We start from the raw sequence: 14632 nt of genomic DNA on the forward strand, positions 1-14632 counted from the left end.
ATGGCCGCCACCAAAGCCGTTCGCTCTCAGAGCCCCAAGCTTGAGAAGCCTGCCAATGGCGCCAATGGCGTCAATGGCAAGGCCCCCGTCAAGCTTGAGTCGAGCTACAAATCCGACGGTGTGGAGGACAACGATATTTTTCTCCTGCCCGTCTCCGACTATCAGATCATGCTGGGCTTGACCTTTCTCGCCGCCATCGTTCGCCTTTTCCGCATCTATCAGCCCACCAGCGTCGTCTTTGACGAAGTTCAGTAAGAACACTCATACTCGCGCTATCCCGTTGCGCGCCATCTCTAATATTGTCTTCTTCTAGTTTCGGTGGCTTCGCTTCGAAATACATCAAGGGGAAATTCTTCATGGATGTTCACCCGCCCTTGGCCAAGATGCTGATTGCGCTGACCGGTTGGCTGGCTGGGTTTAACGGCGACTTCGACTTCAAGGAGATTGGCAAGGACTACCTCGAGCCCGGTGTCCCTTACGTTGCTATGCGCATGTTCCCTGCTGTCTGTGGCATCCTCCTGGCCCCTCTCATGTTCCTCACTCTGAAGGCCACTGGATGTCGCACCACAACAGCTCTGATGGGCTCTGGTCTGATCATTTTCGGTACAAAGACCCTGTCGCTCTCCCTTGGAGTTAATTTGCTAACACTTACTCAGAGAACGGTCTCCTTACGCAGGCCCGTCTTATTCTCCTCGACTCCCCGCTCATGGTTGCGACCGCCTTCACTGCTCTCTCATTTCAGTCCTTCACCAACCAGCACGAGCAAGGCCCCGAGAAGGCCTTCCAGCTTAGCTGGTGGTTCTGGTTGCTGATGACCGGTCTGGGCCTAGGAACAACGGTCAGCATCAAGTGGGTTGGTTTGTTTACCATCGCCTGGGTCGGAAGCTTGACCCTCATTCAACTCTGGGTTCTCCTCGGAGACACCAGAAATGTCACTCCGCGCGTTTGGGCCAAGCACTTTATGGCTCGTGCCTTTGCCCTGGTCATAATCCCGCTGGGCTTCTACATGGCCATGTTCGCCATCCACTTCCTCTGCCTGGTCAACCCGGGTGACGGTGACGGCTTCATGAGTTCCGAGTTCCAGTCCACACTCAATTCTAAAGGCATGCAGGATGTCGCAGCCGACGTCGCCTTTGGCAGCCGTGTCAGCATCAGACATGTCAACACTCAGGGAGGCTACCTGCACTCCCACCCGCTCATGTATCCCACCGGTAGCAAGCAGCAGCAAATCACCCTTTACCCCCACAAGGACGAGAACAATCTCTGGCTTCTCGAGAATCAGACACAGCCCCTCGGAATCAACGGCGAACAGATCAACGGAACCCAGGCCTGGAATAACCTTCCTGAGCCCGTCTTCATCAAGGACGGCGATGTCGTTCGCCTATACCACATGCCCACCTTCCGCCGCCTGCACTCTCATGACGTCCGCCCCCCTGTGACGGAGGCTGACTGGCAAAACGAGGTTTCCGCTTACGGTTACGAGGGCTTCGAGGGTGACGCCAACGATCTCTTCAAAATTGAGATCGTCAAGAAGAAGTCGCTCAGCTCTGTCTCCAAGGAACGCCTTCGCACCATTGAGACCAAATTCAGACTGGTTCACATCATGACTGGCTGCGTTCTCTTCTCTCACAAGGTCAAGCTCCCCGAGTGGGCTTCAGAGCAACAGGAGGTCACTTGCGCAAGAGGAGGCACGCTCCCTAACAGTCTGTGGTATGTCGAGTACAACGAGCACCCCCAGTTGACTGGCGACAACGTTGAGAAAGTGAACTACCGTAATCCGGGCTTCTTCGGCAAATTTTGGGAACTTCAGAAGGTCATGTGGAAGACCAATGCCGGTTTGGTCGAATCCCACGCCTGGGACTCTCGTCCCAGCGCGTGGCCGATTCTCAAGCGTGGTATCAACTTCTGGGGCAGGGACAATCGTCAGATCTATCTGCTGGGCAACCCCATCGTGTGGTGGAGCTCTACCCTCGCCGTCGTTGTCTATGTTCTCTTCAAGGGCATTGCAACTCTTCGCTGGCAACGCAACTGCAACGACTACTCCAACACCACCTTCAAGCGGTTTGACTACGAGATAGGCACTGCTGTGCTAGGCTGGGCCTTCCACTACTTCCCCTTCTACCTGATGGACCGTCAGCTCTTCCTCCATCACTACTTCCCGGCTCTTTACTTCGCTGTCATGGCATTCTGCTCGACCTTTGACTTTGCGACTGCTCGAATCTCGCTTGGTGGCATCCGCAACAACCCCATTGTCAACCGCGTTAGCGCTGTCGCCTTTTTGGTTCTCACGGCTGTCGTTTTCGTTCTGTTCTCCCCCCTGGCCTACGGTAACCCTTGGACTAAAGCTGAGTGCAACCGTGTCAAGGTCCTCAGCTCGTGGGATTTTGACTGCAACACCTTCCATGATAACGTAAGTGACACCACTGCTTTTATCCCGGGTAGAGGCATGCCGGAAAGAGGGCTTTGAAGGTTTGTAAGAGGCAATTCGTTAAGGCCGGGTCATGTTCATTATGAAACAGGATCTGTAGCCAAATGAGACGCGGTGTGTTCGGAAAACCACCGTTTGGGATATGTGAAGGTACTTGACTGGCGCTGACTTGGTTTTCTGGCATCACAGTACTCTCAGTATACGCCACTGCTCACCCATAAATCCTCTGTCTCTGGTGCCACTCCAACACCCGCAAAGTCCGAGGCTCCCGCCGCCCCTATCGGTGGACAAGCGGGTCAGATTCCCATCGGTGATGCCTTGAACGAGCAGCCGAAAGAGGCCGCCATCTCTGGGGTCCCGATTCAGAACGTGCTCTCCCGTGAGGAGAAGGTCGAGTATCGGGACCAGGACGGTAACCTCCTCGACGAAGAGCAGGTCAAGGCCTTGGAGGGCAAGGTCGAATTCAAGACAAAATATGAGACGCGGACACGCGTCGTCGACGCCAGCGGAAACGAAGTACAGATTCCCGAGGGCGGTTGGCCGCAAGAGCAAGGCGGCAACGTTGCCCCGCCTCATCCTGATGTTCAGGGAGTGGATCCTGAGACCAAGGCCAAGGCCGAAGACTCAGCCGTTCCCAAGGTCGCTGAGAGCGTCCAGGGTCAAAAGGAGGCCGAACAGAAGAAGGCTAAGCCTGCAAGCGACGGCGGCAAGGAGGCTACTGCTCAGGAAGAGCTTTGAAGGCTGGGGAGGATCTTTTGAATTGTGATGGTATAGCTGAAGTCATGTGCTCCTGAGGGGGGTTGATGTCCAGTGTCTGCATCTCTTCTCTCCCTTTTACTCTCTCTCTCTCTCTCTCTCTCTCTCTCTCTCTCTCTCTCTTGACCTAAAACCATTCATTGTATACCAAGCACGGCTGTGACAAAAAAGAGCTGTGCATGTGCCAAGTTTCCTAACAAAATCCCCTTTGCTGATGTAGCAAAGTAAGGTGGGATTGAGATGGCGACGGTTGGGTCATGGACCTAGAAATTTCAGTTGTTTCGTTTGTAAAGTCAAGAAAAGGATGTCCTGCGTGTCTGTCCATCATTGCGAAATCCGAATGAAAACTCCAAGAACTTGGTGCATTTATGGTTCACAGGGCAGAGGGGTTGTTACTAGGCATACGTTGTTATCTGTTGGCAATATAGTCTACTGGTGAAAGAGAAGATGCGATGAACAGGAGAATCCTATTCACGTCTGTCCATATCAGTATCAAGCAAACACGTCTCAAGTCTTAGGTGTATCAGCATAACTCCTTGTAAGGGACCATAATGCTGCAAGACATCATGATCATTAACATTAATAACCAGACGGTAATAATCTAGTGCCTTTCTCTCGTCATTCCCATTCCATGTTTGTCTAGCAAAGGAGGCCTGGTGTGGACCACCTACTTGCTCCTTTGATAGCAACCGTCAAAAAGGTATATTGCAGTTGACACGATTTTTGTTCTCCAAAACGCCATTGCCAGTCCCCAAGACAAAAAGAACGTGATATCTGCCTTGGTCCATCCTAGACTTCACTTTCCGTGATCCCCAGCCCGCCTTCCTCCCTCCCTTTTACCATCATTAGTAGCCCCAGCATGTGCGCTTCAGTGGCTGTTAAATATAGTTAATACAGTATTGAAAATTAGTTGGGTATGTCGTGTGACGAAGATGGACTTGGAAGTATTCAGTGTGATAGGTTGAGTCCACTCGAGTACGTAGACACACTCTGCTCCATTGAAACCTGCCATTCTGCCATGCTTCATTCGGAGGTGTTGGCCATAGGCTGCTGTTTCTGCGTAATGGGAATGTTGATAGAGAGATGTCTGTCTCTCTCCATTTCTGTAATACCATCATTCCCAGGTGACAAAGATTGTATCGAGTTTCGATGACTCGGGCAAGGTGTTTCTGGCCGAGCCGGCGAGGCCACCAGGTCCAGCGGAATCACGGTCTCCTCTGAAGGGGTGGCAAAGGGAGTGACATCGTCGCCGGAGCTTTCTACTGCCGTCGCGGCTATCTTTGGTGCAGCATCCACAGAGGCGCTTTCTTGGCTGATTCTTGGGCTCTTGTCCGAGGAAGTGACAGGATGGCCAGCTGGGATAACACCGCCGCCTATGCGAGACCAAAACATTCGCTCGCGCAGGCGAACGCTCTCCTCCCAAGCTGCCTTCTCTGCGTCCTCGTCATCCGCTCGCCAATGACCGTCTTTCAGTATGCGTAGAAAATTGAGGAAGTCGCAAGTAGACCTCACACGGCCTAAGCAATACTTGCAAAGGGGGTACCGTTGTGCTGTGTCGGACTCGCTCGTTCGGAAGCGGTAAGTTCGCAGGTGCTCCTCGTCCTTGCGGGCATCGCCACACAAAGAGCAAGAGTAATATTGTGGCTTGACAAGTGATGCAAACGGTGCGTTGATAGGAATTGGCTCGACCACAATCGAGCCGTCACTCATAGCATTCAAAACGCTGCGACGCGCAAGCCAAGAAAGACCCGGGGCAATGTCTAGTCGGAGTGTCGGCTCGACATCCTCGGCCAAGACACGTTTAAAAAACTTTGTTTCTTTGAGAGCCGGTGGGGGCGGCCCCAAATTGGATGAAGCTGCGCTTGAGACGGAGGCCGGAGTGTTGGGTGTCTGTGGCGACGATGTTGCAGGGGTTCCGGTGGTAGACAGAGAAGCAGTTGAGGCGTTGGAGGGATGGGCGCTCGAAGTGCTACCACCCATTCCAAGGCCGAGTCCGTTAAGCCCGTTGAACGAGCCGGACGAAACACGGCTTCCCGCGCGATTCCGAGACAAACGTGTGAGGTTGACAAAGTCCTCATATGCACCCAAGTCGGTTCTGAGAACTGGCTGGATGAGATGTGTCAAGCTCGTAGGATAGGTCGGCGTAGTCGGGTCCGCAGGAGGCGAGGCGACAAATCCCTCCGGGCCCTCGTCGTCTTTGATATCTAGTTTGCTGAAGCCGGGCGAGGAGGGAGCGGTTCCGGTCATAGTGTCTTCTTCACCAGCGGTCATTTGCTCCATGACGTGCTTGAGATCAGCAAGTTGCTGTTGCTGCGAGGTCAGCAAGGCTTCCATATCGCCCAGCTGAGACCTGAGGTGGTCATTTTTCTTCTGAAGGGCTTCCTGCTCCAGTCGCGCCTCTTCCTTGGCAGAAATGACCATGTTGTTGGCCTCTTCAAACAAGGCCGTGGTCAGGTTCTCCAGTTCTTGTTCGATTCTCTTCTTCTCCTTCTCGGCGTCCTCCCGTAGCTTCTTCTCTTGCGTAACACGGAGCATGATTATCTTCTTCTCATCTTCTGCGGTCTTCCGACGAATCCAGATGTCGCCAGCAAGCATTTCCCGTTGAGATTCGGTTTGCTCCTCCAGGTGCTTAATCTTTTCGCGTGCTCTTTCCAATTCCTGTCTCGTAGCAGAGAGAGAGTCATCAAGAGTTGTCTGATGATTGATAGCGTTGATCAACTTGGCGCTCAAAGTGGCAACTTCGTCGTTTAAATCGGGGTGATGGACAGTCTCGGCTTCGCTTGCAGGGCTCATAGCTCGGCTGCGCGGATCTGGCAAGGTGCTGAGTTCGCCGTCATCGTCTGGAGACGATATTGTCGTAGGCCGCAGCGCCGGTGAAGAGGCAACAGAAGAAGACAGAATGGACATATCAGCAACGGACGGTGCTCTACTCGCAGTTTTCGTGGCCCTCGGGCTGGGGGACGGTGATCGGGCCATGGTGGAGAGAGATCTGAAGTGGCCAAAAGGTCTCCCGCCGGGTTGAGGGCTGGTGTGTTGTGCCCAGCCAGCGACGGCGATGAAACTATGCCAGACGAGATTAGTAAGGGCCATTTGTTAGAATGAGCAGAGAGTATTGCACAACGGCAAGGCAGATCAAGAGATTGTTGAGCTGAGCAGGCAAAAACGAGAGAAAGAAGATGGAGCGTCATGTGGTTATTGGACGAGAGACATACGAATCCATTTCTCGTGAAGCTTTCAGGCCGCTGACGACCCAAGACAGTAGCTGCCAAATTTGGAGCTGGATGGGTAGTTTGAATTTGTCGGGTGGTGAGACAGTACTTTGGCAATCAGGGCCGCGGCGCCTGCTGAGGAATCCAAACGAGCAAGCGTGATGCGATGTATGGCGGCAGCAGCTTGGAAGCGTTGGACAGGAGGAATGCGGGACAGCAAATATCAATTGATTGCTGGCAGCAATCAAACTTAGGACGTCAAATGGGAAAGGCCGGGACGGGTCGTTGAGCTTCTAGATGTCACTCAAAGTCATGGCGATGCGCTGTCGAGGTCGAGATGCGGATTCCCTTCCAGTAGCGGGTGGATAATGGTTCGTGATCGTGTGTCCGAGACTAGACGGTTATCAAGAGGATTCGTGATAGCGAGAGGTAGATAACCAGCCGAGCTGGGTTGACAGAGGCAGAGGCAGAGGGGTGTGTTTGGCAAGGCAGGAAGAGGAGAGGAGGAGAGAGAGGAGAGAAAGCGACGGATGGGAGCCGAGCAGCGGAGCACCCAAGGCTTTGAGTCTTTTCCAATCGTGGCAGGCGCTGAACGGACAAGCAGATGGAGGCACGCAGGCGCAGGTGCATAGCGCGCGCGCGAGAGGGAGAGAAGGAGAGAGAGACAGCTTGGGAGGCGGAGGCGGCAAAGCGAGAAAAAGGACCAGCCAGAGAATAGGATGGGCAGCAAAAGACTGGGGACCAGAATTGGCCATGACCAGTGACAGGGACCAGGACTGGACCAGGCCGGATGGCATGGGTGGTATTGGACGGTTCGAGCGTGACAGGGACCAGATGTCGAACTTGCAGTACCTTAGGTCCAGCTGCGAGTGTGAGCATCTTTCACCCGCACTGACTAGCAGTGACAGGAGACAGGAGACCGGAGGTGGGCGCTGGGTGGCAGCTGGTTTGGGAAGAACGAATGGACAAAAGGACAAGGGGTGGGAACGTGGGAGGAGGGCATGGGTCCGGTTCATGGCGAGAAGTGCAGGCAGGGGTGAGGGCAGTGCAACCGCCTGGACACTTGGATATTGGAACTGGAACGCGCCTAAAAGGCTGCTCCCCGACGACGATGGTGATGATGATGATGTTAGGGTCTCCGAGTGCCTGCTCCGACGACCTAAAAGCCACTCTGCCACTTCCCGTCTAATCTCACCACGGGACTATCCCGGGCATCGCGGTGGTCGCCAGCAAGCCATTCACTAGGATGGAGGACCCCAGCCATCAAAATACCTACCTGTAAGCTGCCCCAACTTGGGTAGGTGGCTACTAACTTCACCTAATTCTAGCTACCTACATAGCATAAAGCGACGTGCAACATGAACAAGTTATGCACGAGCATGCGGTGGGTGAGGTAGATCATCGGCAGTATGGCCTGGTGGCAGGTGAACAAAATGTCAGTGTTCGTACACACGTAGTCGGCAAACCTGCCAAAGTTCTGAGCTGGAGTGTGACAACGTGACGATCATGTCCCGTCAGTCGGTGCTGACGGTGCTGTCGGTATGATCGGGAAGCACCTACCTAGTCATAACAGCGAACACTGACGTTGTGGGTCCTCCTTTGCGTCCGGGCAGGGCCACCTGCCAAGTGGGTAACCAAGGCTGCTAAGATGACGACCACAACTCATGATTCGCATTCGCCCCCTTTGCCTGCCGTCGCAGCCACAACAACGCGGTCGAACACATTTCGCACGCACTGGTCACCGACGATGAAGGTTGGGATTTCAAATGCTCATAGTTAGGTTTGCAAACGCGATTTAACCTCCTTGGTCTTTACCCATATAGTTGAGACAGACGAGGGAATTCGAATAAGTTAACGACGACAGGACGAAAACGTCTCAAGTTTTTGACTCGCAAGTATCCGTATTCAGCTATTCCCATTTCCTCCAAACCGTGACTGGCTTGCTTCGTCCTAATTCCACCCCCCATAATTGACAGTTTATGTATGTATCCGTCCGTACGGTTTGGGGGAAATGGGGTCCTTAGACCCTGCCTATCGTGCTCATGTGCTCGCATCCCCTGCCTCCGTCTCCTGCAGGTTTCTGGCGCCTTCCCAGTCACCCATCTCTGCAGCGATCATGGTAGCAGAAGGAAAGACTAAACCGGGCAGGTGTCTCCAAGTGGTCATAGTTATGAACGGTCCACCGGTTGTGCATGCATGGGTTTCTATGTAGGTAGTTTGTGTCACCCGCTCTGACCTTACCTCCAGCCTGCCTTGTGTGTCTAATGATCGCCTATAGAGTACGCATCCAAACTTCCCCTGCCGCTCCGAATCCTCGCTTCGTTGCTTCGGTACGCCGCACTAGGCACAGCCCGTTCAAACGGACCCCGAACTTCTATTGACGCGCACGCCTCTGGAACACACGGGTATCCATCCCTCTTACTGTACGCCCCTGTTCAAACACCCATTTACGCTGATTTGTTGCTTAGATATTATCAACCCCACCGCCGGCTCTTCTACTCCATCTTCATTCTCTCTCCAATTTGTCTCCATATAGAGCTCGCAGAGCACACTTGTCTGGCTACGCATCAAATACGAGTATCGCACCGCTAACCTTACTACCCATGTCACTATTGCACTTTCGCATCTTCTTTTGCGTGTACAATAATGCGATATTGGCCCGACTAGTTTCAGGTCACGAACCATCATCAACGATGGTCGCTCAATCTTTCATCAATTGGTCCTATTCTTAGCTCTGTTGCGCCTCCCCTAGTGACGTCGATTTGATCTTCATTCGAAGCAGCGGCAACCCTCCGATCCTCAACCCACATCAGGAGCATCAACTGAACCTGCCATCCACCTACATCTGCTTCTGCTTCTGCTTCGGCGTCTGTATGAGTCCCGGAAACATCCAAGACCGAGCGCCGGCATCCCAAACCTAGGTACCCTGCCCGTAATTATTTCACCCCTGTGCCCACTTCACTCTGAACTCTGAAGCGTACGGAGTACTGAAGAGACTACGGTGTGCTTCAGCTTCCTGATCCCTGCGACGATATTCATGCCTGTGCCGCATCCGCTGAACGGGCCATGTCACTGACCAACTCACACAACACAATCCCACTGACACCTTCGACAACAACATAGCTTTGTATGCGCAGTATCGGTCCCTCGATAACATGTTTCCTTGTTGCTGACCATCTAAACCGCGGTTGGTACACCAGGTCCCTGGCTGGAATCAATCATCAGCGGCACGCTGAGATACTCGCCCGACAGACCTGATTGTAGTCCATCGAGGCCCAACGCGTTGCTTTTGTGCACTGATGCGCTTGATCGTCGACTATATTTGCTTCTCTGCTTCCTAGGAAGAGACACGACAGTTGAGCCGTACTGGGTCTAATGGACTGCATGTGGCCCCATGAGACACGTTTTCTTTCAGCATCATCGACAACCCAAAGCCGCCTCCTGAACAACTGGGATGCTGAACACCCCCCCCCCCTGCGCGCGCCTCTCTTAAGCTGGTCTCACAGGACTAACTCTTTCTGTCATCGGTCGTCTAGTCTATCGATCTCATTCATCTCCGCCCATCCGTTGCACCCTCTTCAGCCTCCCCAGCCCCGTTTGGTTGACAATGGATGACGCCCAGAGCGCGTTGACCCATCCCACGCCCTCCCCGCGGGGTCTCGTTTCTTGCCAAGCATACTCTTCCAGTGTCTAGAACGGCAACGGCGCCTCATTGCGCCGTTATGGTTTGGCCACTTCCAATATTGATCGCCCTCCCAACCCCTACGAACCAAACAGCTAACGCCTCGTTGACGACGTGACGATGTTAGTGTCTTTCTGGATCTGACAGTTCACTGTCCGTTCATTCAGATCAACTCTCGATTCAAATAGTATGTTTCATACAGGGCTGGCTACATTGGCACTTGCTCTCTCTTGCCCCCCCGGCTTACTTGATGCTGACGTGTCGGATCTGTTACGTTTCTCTACATGTTGTGTGCTCTCGTCTGATGGTATTCATAGAGCAACAACTCCCATCCTTTCCGAACAGGCCCCCCAGCTGCCGGGAGCACCCAGCATGGCATATCATCTTCGCTCGCTTTCATGAACCTCGTAGTCACGAGCCAGTGTTTTGGTGGGTGAGTGGCTGTGCTGTTAGACCCAGGCTCGCAACGTAGGGTCTCATAGAACACAGATTTGCCTTCACTTGACTTCCGACCAACAATGCACCATAGCCTCAAAGACTGGCGACAACGTCATCGATCGCGGACTTGTTGCCCGATATACGCCTGCTGGGGCCGAGCATTGCAGATATCTTTCCGCTTGCCCCCCTCCGTGCCTGAGACCGTGCTCGGCCGCAACAACGACACGTATGACGTCATCCTTTACGGCCAGCTGTCGACATCTATCCGCATTTCCGATCTGCTCCCTTGAAACGTAGACACTCTCTTTTCTTTCACTGAAAGGGACCAAACAAATAAGCCGCCTGCACTAGCTCCCGCGACTCTTCGCGTCCCGTTGTGCACCTATCCGCATGGCCACTGCCAGCCAGTGCCCTCTGATGATGATGGCCTTGCTGCACCTGCACGGCATTGGCGTTGCACTTACACTCGCCTCGTAAGCGTTGTTGGGGTTCCTTCTAAGCAACTTTTTTATCTCTTTTCCACACAGGACTCGAAATTCTCTTGCCTGGCTCCGACACTTGCATGGCAGCACCCTCCCGCGGACCAATATCGAGGGACGAAGAACATTGGGGGGCAGCCTGAAACATTGATAGAATCTGCAAGCCTCCCTTACACTGGTGCACATCTTTCATACACATGTCTTGATATCACCGCCATTAAAATTTACGCCGTTTAATGGCAGCCACCAGCGCCGGGGTAAGTCGGCTGCGTTTCATTCTCGGCGACGGCCAGTCGTGAGCTTGCCATGCTTGTTGCATTTACAGGACGGTCAAGGGCCAGGTAGACTTGCTCGCCGACGCGGACGTCCTTGGCAACACTTGATAGTACCATTATAGACACTGTTTAGCGCGTTCAAGGACAAATCTTGGTGATGGGGTTTCGATTCAAGCCGGCGTGTCGGCTTGTCAAGAGAAGACTAGCAACCTTGCAACTTAATTGAATCATCTGTGAAATAACATTGGGGGCCAATCCTACATGTGGCTTTGATTGATTTCAGCTCAACAGCCAGTTCACACCAGCATTCTCGCTCCTCAGGGGTGTGTATGAAAATGGAAATGAAATTCCAGGGTGTTCACGCAAGGTACCAAGTTCCGCCACGTAGTAGGCTTCGTGGGGCTCTCCCATGGTCAGGCTGTGTGATAGGATTTCGTCTTGAACTTTGCAGCGAATTCCAAGCCGGTTGGACTCGATGTGATTGCTCGTCTTTCGGATTTCTCGGTAGCTGGCCAAGTAGTCTTGTCAACATAACGGGCTCGGAGGTCGAAGGGAGGATTTAACACACCTTAACCGATCTGTTTTCCTGAACTGTCAGCTGTTTGAATTTGTTCATGCCTGAGGGACACGGAGACACATGCCGTTCGCGTGCGATATCATGCCGGGTCGGGATGGCTAACACCCGGGAAACCTAGACTCTGCCGTTATCTCTGTACTCCTCAGGTCTATCTCGTCTGGTCTCATTGGTAAGCCGAGGAAAAATCCATTTGAAACCCGTGGAGGACTTGTTCCACGGTGGGCTTGCTCTGGATAAACAACTGCTTCTGACATATGTATCACCGGTTTACACAGACCATCGAAACTTCTCACTGATTCTGGTTTCCGCGGCTAGGTAAACAGTTAAGTTATATGGAATCACTACGAATGGTCTGCAAGACACACCATGGAGCCGATTTCCACTTCCAGAAAGAGCACGCGAGGAAGTAAACCATCATCACTTAAGCTAGTAGCCAGAGTGCATCCGTACTAAAACTAACGCTCTCTAGTCATTTGGCTCTTGCAGACCCCAAGGGTTATTAGTGACTAGCCCTTTTATATCAGGGAATTTTCACGAATTTCGGAGTAATATAACACTTTCAGGAGAAATATCTTGAGTTTGTGAATAGATACCCCAGTGAAAGAGTAGATTTGAACATCCCTTTATATTAGTTTATGCAGTCTATCGCTATTACATACGACCATACCCACTGGAGAACTCGGGATCCCGTCCGCTCTCCCATAGATAAGCCAGTGAGGGCCGGATCAGTAGTTGGGTCGGTGACGACCAGCGAATACCTGGTGTTGTATGTTTTGTCCCATTGTTTTTGGGTGTACGTACATGGGACGCAGGCAATGGCATCCAACTGGCCAAACGTTGGTTCAATTTTCTTGTCGATATTCATTGCGACGCCATCTTCCCCATTGGATAGATGCCAGCGACCATGGACAAGTCTCTCTTTTCGCTGGGCTGACTCCCGCCGCTCTTTTCTCGCAAGAGTCGAATGCAAGAAAAGGTGCTTGTTGTAGAAGACTGAGTATTCCTTCCAAGAGGGAATGAATGGCCTTTTATCTCGCATGTAGATAAAAATGCCGCCAACTGACTCCATGTAAATCGAAATCAGTCTTATCGTTATAGGGTCAAGACTTCGTTCATTAACAACGAACCGAAATATTGTGCCCCCTCGAGCGCACTTGAAGAACCTACAACCCAGCCTCATAGTGGTGAGATCAGAGGAACCTTACGCGGCCAAGAGATGGTCTACCTGAACATAACCCACTGTCGTTGTGTTTCCTTGGAATCGAAGCCGAGTGCGAGCATTCGGGATTCGGCGCCGCCTCGACCGGGCTCTACTCTCACTCGAGTGCGGGGAGCATCCCGAAATCCAACCGGGGCAATGCCCAAGAGTTTGTACCCCATTCGGTCCATGGAAGCGAACTGGGCATGAAGCGAGCGTGGTCCAGGGCCAGACCTCAAGGACCATCCCCCCCAACGACGGACGGTGCAAGGGGTGGCGAACCGCCTCAATGCTGCGAAAAGAGAAGGCGCGTCGCCTAGTGGCAGATAGCTGTCGAGCCGCCGCGGTCGGGTTCCCTCCGACACTCACAAGGTCCCAGAGAGGTCATATCGAATCCACGGGATATGAGAGCATCCAGTCATGCGGGAGCCACTGACGAGCTCTTCGTCTGAAGTTCCTCCCCCATCGCACCGCCGAGTTAGAGGTCTGTCACGGCTGCCTCGCTCAGCTGCCACGTCTCGACCTTCGCCATTGGTTTGTGTCATCAAAGACCCGTGCACACTTTCTTCGAGAAGGGCCGAGGTTTATATAAGGTTGCCCCCAGCCTGTCCGTCCGGCGGGCGTCGTGGTTATATAAACACGGCACTTCGTCCCCTTCGAGCACCTCGCAGAGGTCTCCAGACAAACAAAAGCCACTTACTCTTGACGAAGGCAATAGTGAAAAGTTGCTAAATCTCTTTATCTGACTTGCTCCTTGCCCGATAACCACGAGCCAACCAACGTCTCGGCCAAAAGCCAACATGTGCTGCCGAAAACGCCGCGCCGCCCGTCAGGCCTGGCTCGAGCGACGTGCCGCTGGAGGAGGTAGATGCGGCCGCGGCCCCGGTGGCCCCCGTGCCCCGACCCCCTTCGCGGGCGGCGGACCTTTTGGCCAATGGCAAGATCTCCCTCCCGACGTCGTCCACCAGAGCCCCTCGCAATACCAACAAGTCGCCATACCCCGCAACGAACCTGCGGCCAAGGACATCGAAAAGGGCACGCCTCCTGGCGAGCGCGACGCCGGCCGTGCTTCCTTCATGGCCGGCGCTCTCGGGCGATGGAGGGATTCGATCGGGAGCGATGCGAAGCGGGAGATAAAAAGAGAGTCGACAAATACCTTGCCGCCAAAGTACACTGCTGGCGTGTCTGAGGTGCCGCAATGGCCTGACGAGAAGGCTGCAGCGAAGAGAGGATCGTTGCCACCAAACTACGATGCTGCCACAAAGTCATAAGAGAAAAGGGAGCCCGTGTACCGATGTCGTGACAAGAAATACGTGGAATGGCGTGTCTGCAGTGTACGAGCGATCAATGACACGCTCAACAGACAACGGCCAACTCTCCAATAAGTACACTAGCAGTAGCGACAAGAATTAGTTCGATTAAATGGTGTGCCGTTCGGCAATCTGCGCTGGGTATTCCGGGGTATGATGCCACAAAACCAGACGAATCCATCCAACTCCCCCTTATGTGCCTGAAAACCTGGAACAGTGAGACTTACTCACTGACCATGTTGAAGTGTCCCGACTATATCAAGAAAAAAAAAAAGGGACA

General features: G+C 53.2%; 3 protein-coding genes across 3 annotated transcripts; 2 read left to right on the forward strand and 1 right to left on the reverse strand.

Moving 5' to 3' along the window:
- On the forward strand, window positions 1–3166 carry CH63R_10009 (Dolichyl-phosphate-mannose-protein mannosyltransferase; the record flags this gene model as incomplete). The annotated part of the gene is made up of 4 exons (XM_018304983.1): window positions 1–251; window positions 314–603; window positions 657–2410; window positions 2618–3166. The coding sequence occupies 4 exons, from the start codon at window positions 1–3 to the stop codon at window positions 3164–3166; spliced, it is 2844 nt and encodes a 947-aa protein (XP_018154407.1).
- A 1041-nt stretch (window positions 3167–4207) lies between these two features.
- CH63R_10010 (GDP/GTP exchange factor Sec2p) lies at window positions 4208–6160 on the reverse strand (the record flags this gene model as incomplete). The annotated part of the gene is made up of 1 exon (XM_018304984.1): window positions 4208–6160. One exon carries the CDS (start codon window positions 6158–6160, stop codon window positions 4208–4210), a length of 1953 nt encoding a protein of 650 aa, XP_018154408.1.
- Window positions 6161–13842: 7682 nt separating this feature from the next.
- CH63R_10011 (uncharacterized protein) lies at window positions 13843–14313 on the forward strand (the record flags this gene model as incomplete). Its single annotated transcript, XM_018304985.1, has 1 exon — window positions 13843–14313. One exon carries the CDS (start codon window positions 13843–13845, stop codon window positions 14311–14313), a length of 471 nt encoding a protein of 156 aa, XP_018154409.1.
- Window positions 14314–14632: the final 319 nt, after the last annotated feature.

The sequence above is a fragment of the Colletotrichum higginsianum genome (assembly GCF_001672515.1).
Source record: "Colletotrichum higginsianum IMI 349063 chromosome 7 map unlocalized unitig_7, whole genome shotgun sequence".
Lineage (NCBI taxonomy): Eukaryota > Fungi > Ascomycota > Sordariomycetes > Glomerellales > Glomerellaceae > Colletotrichum > Colletotrichum higginsianum.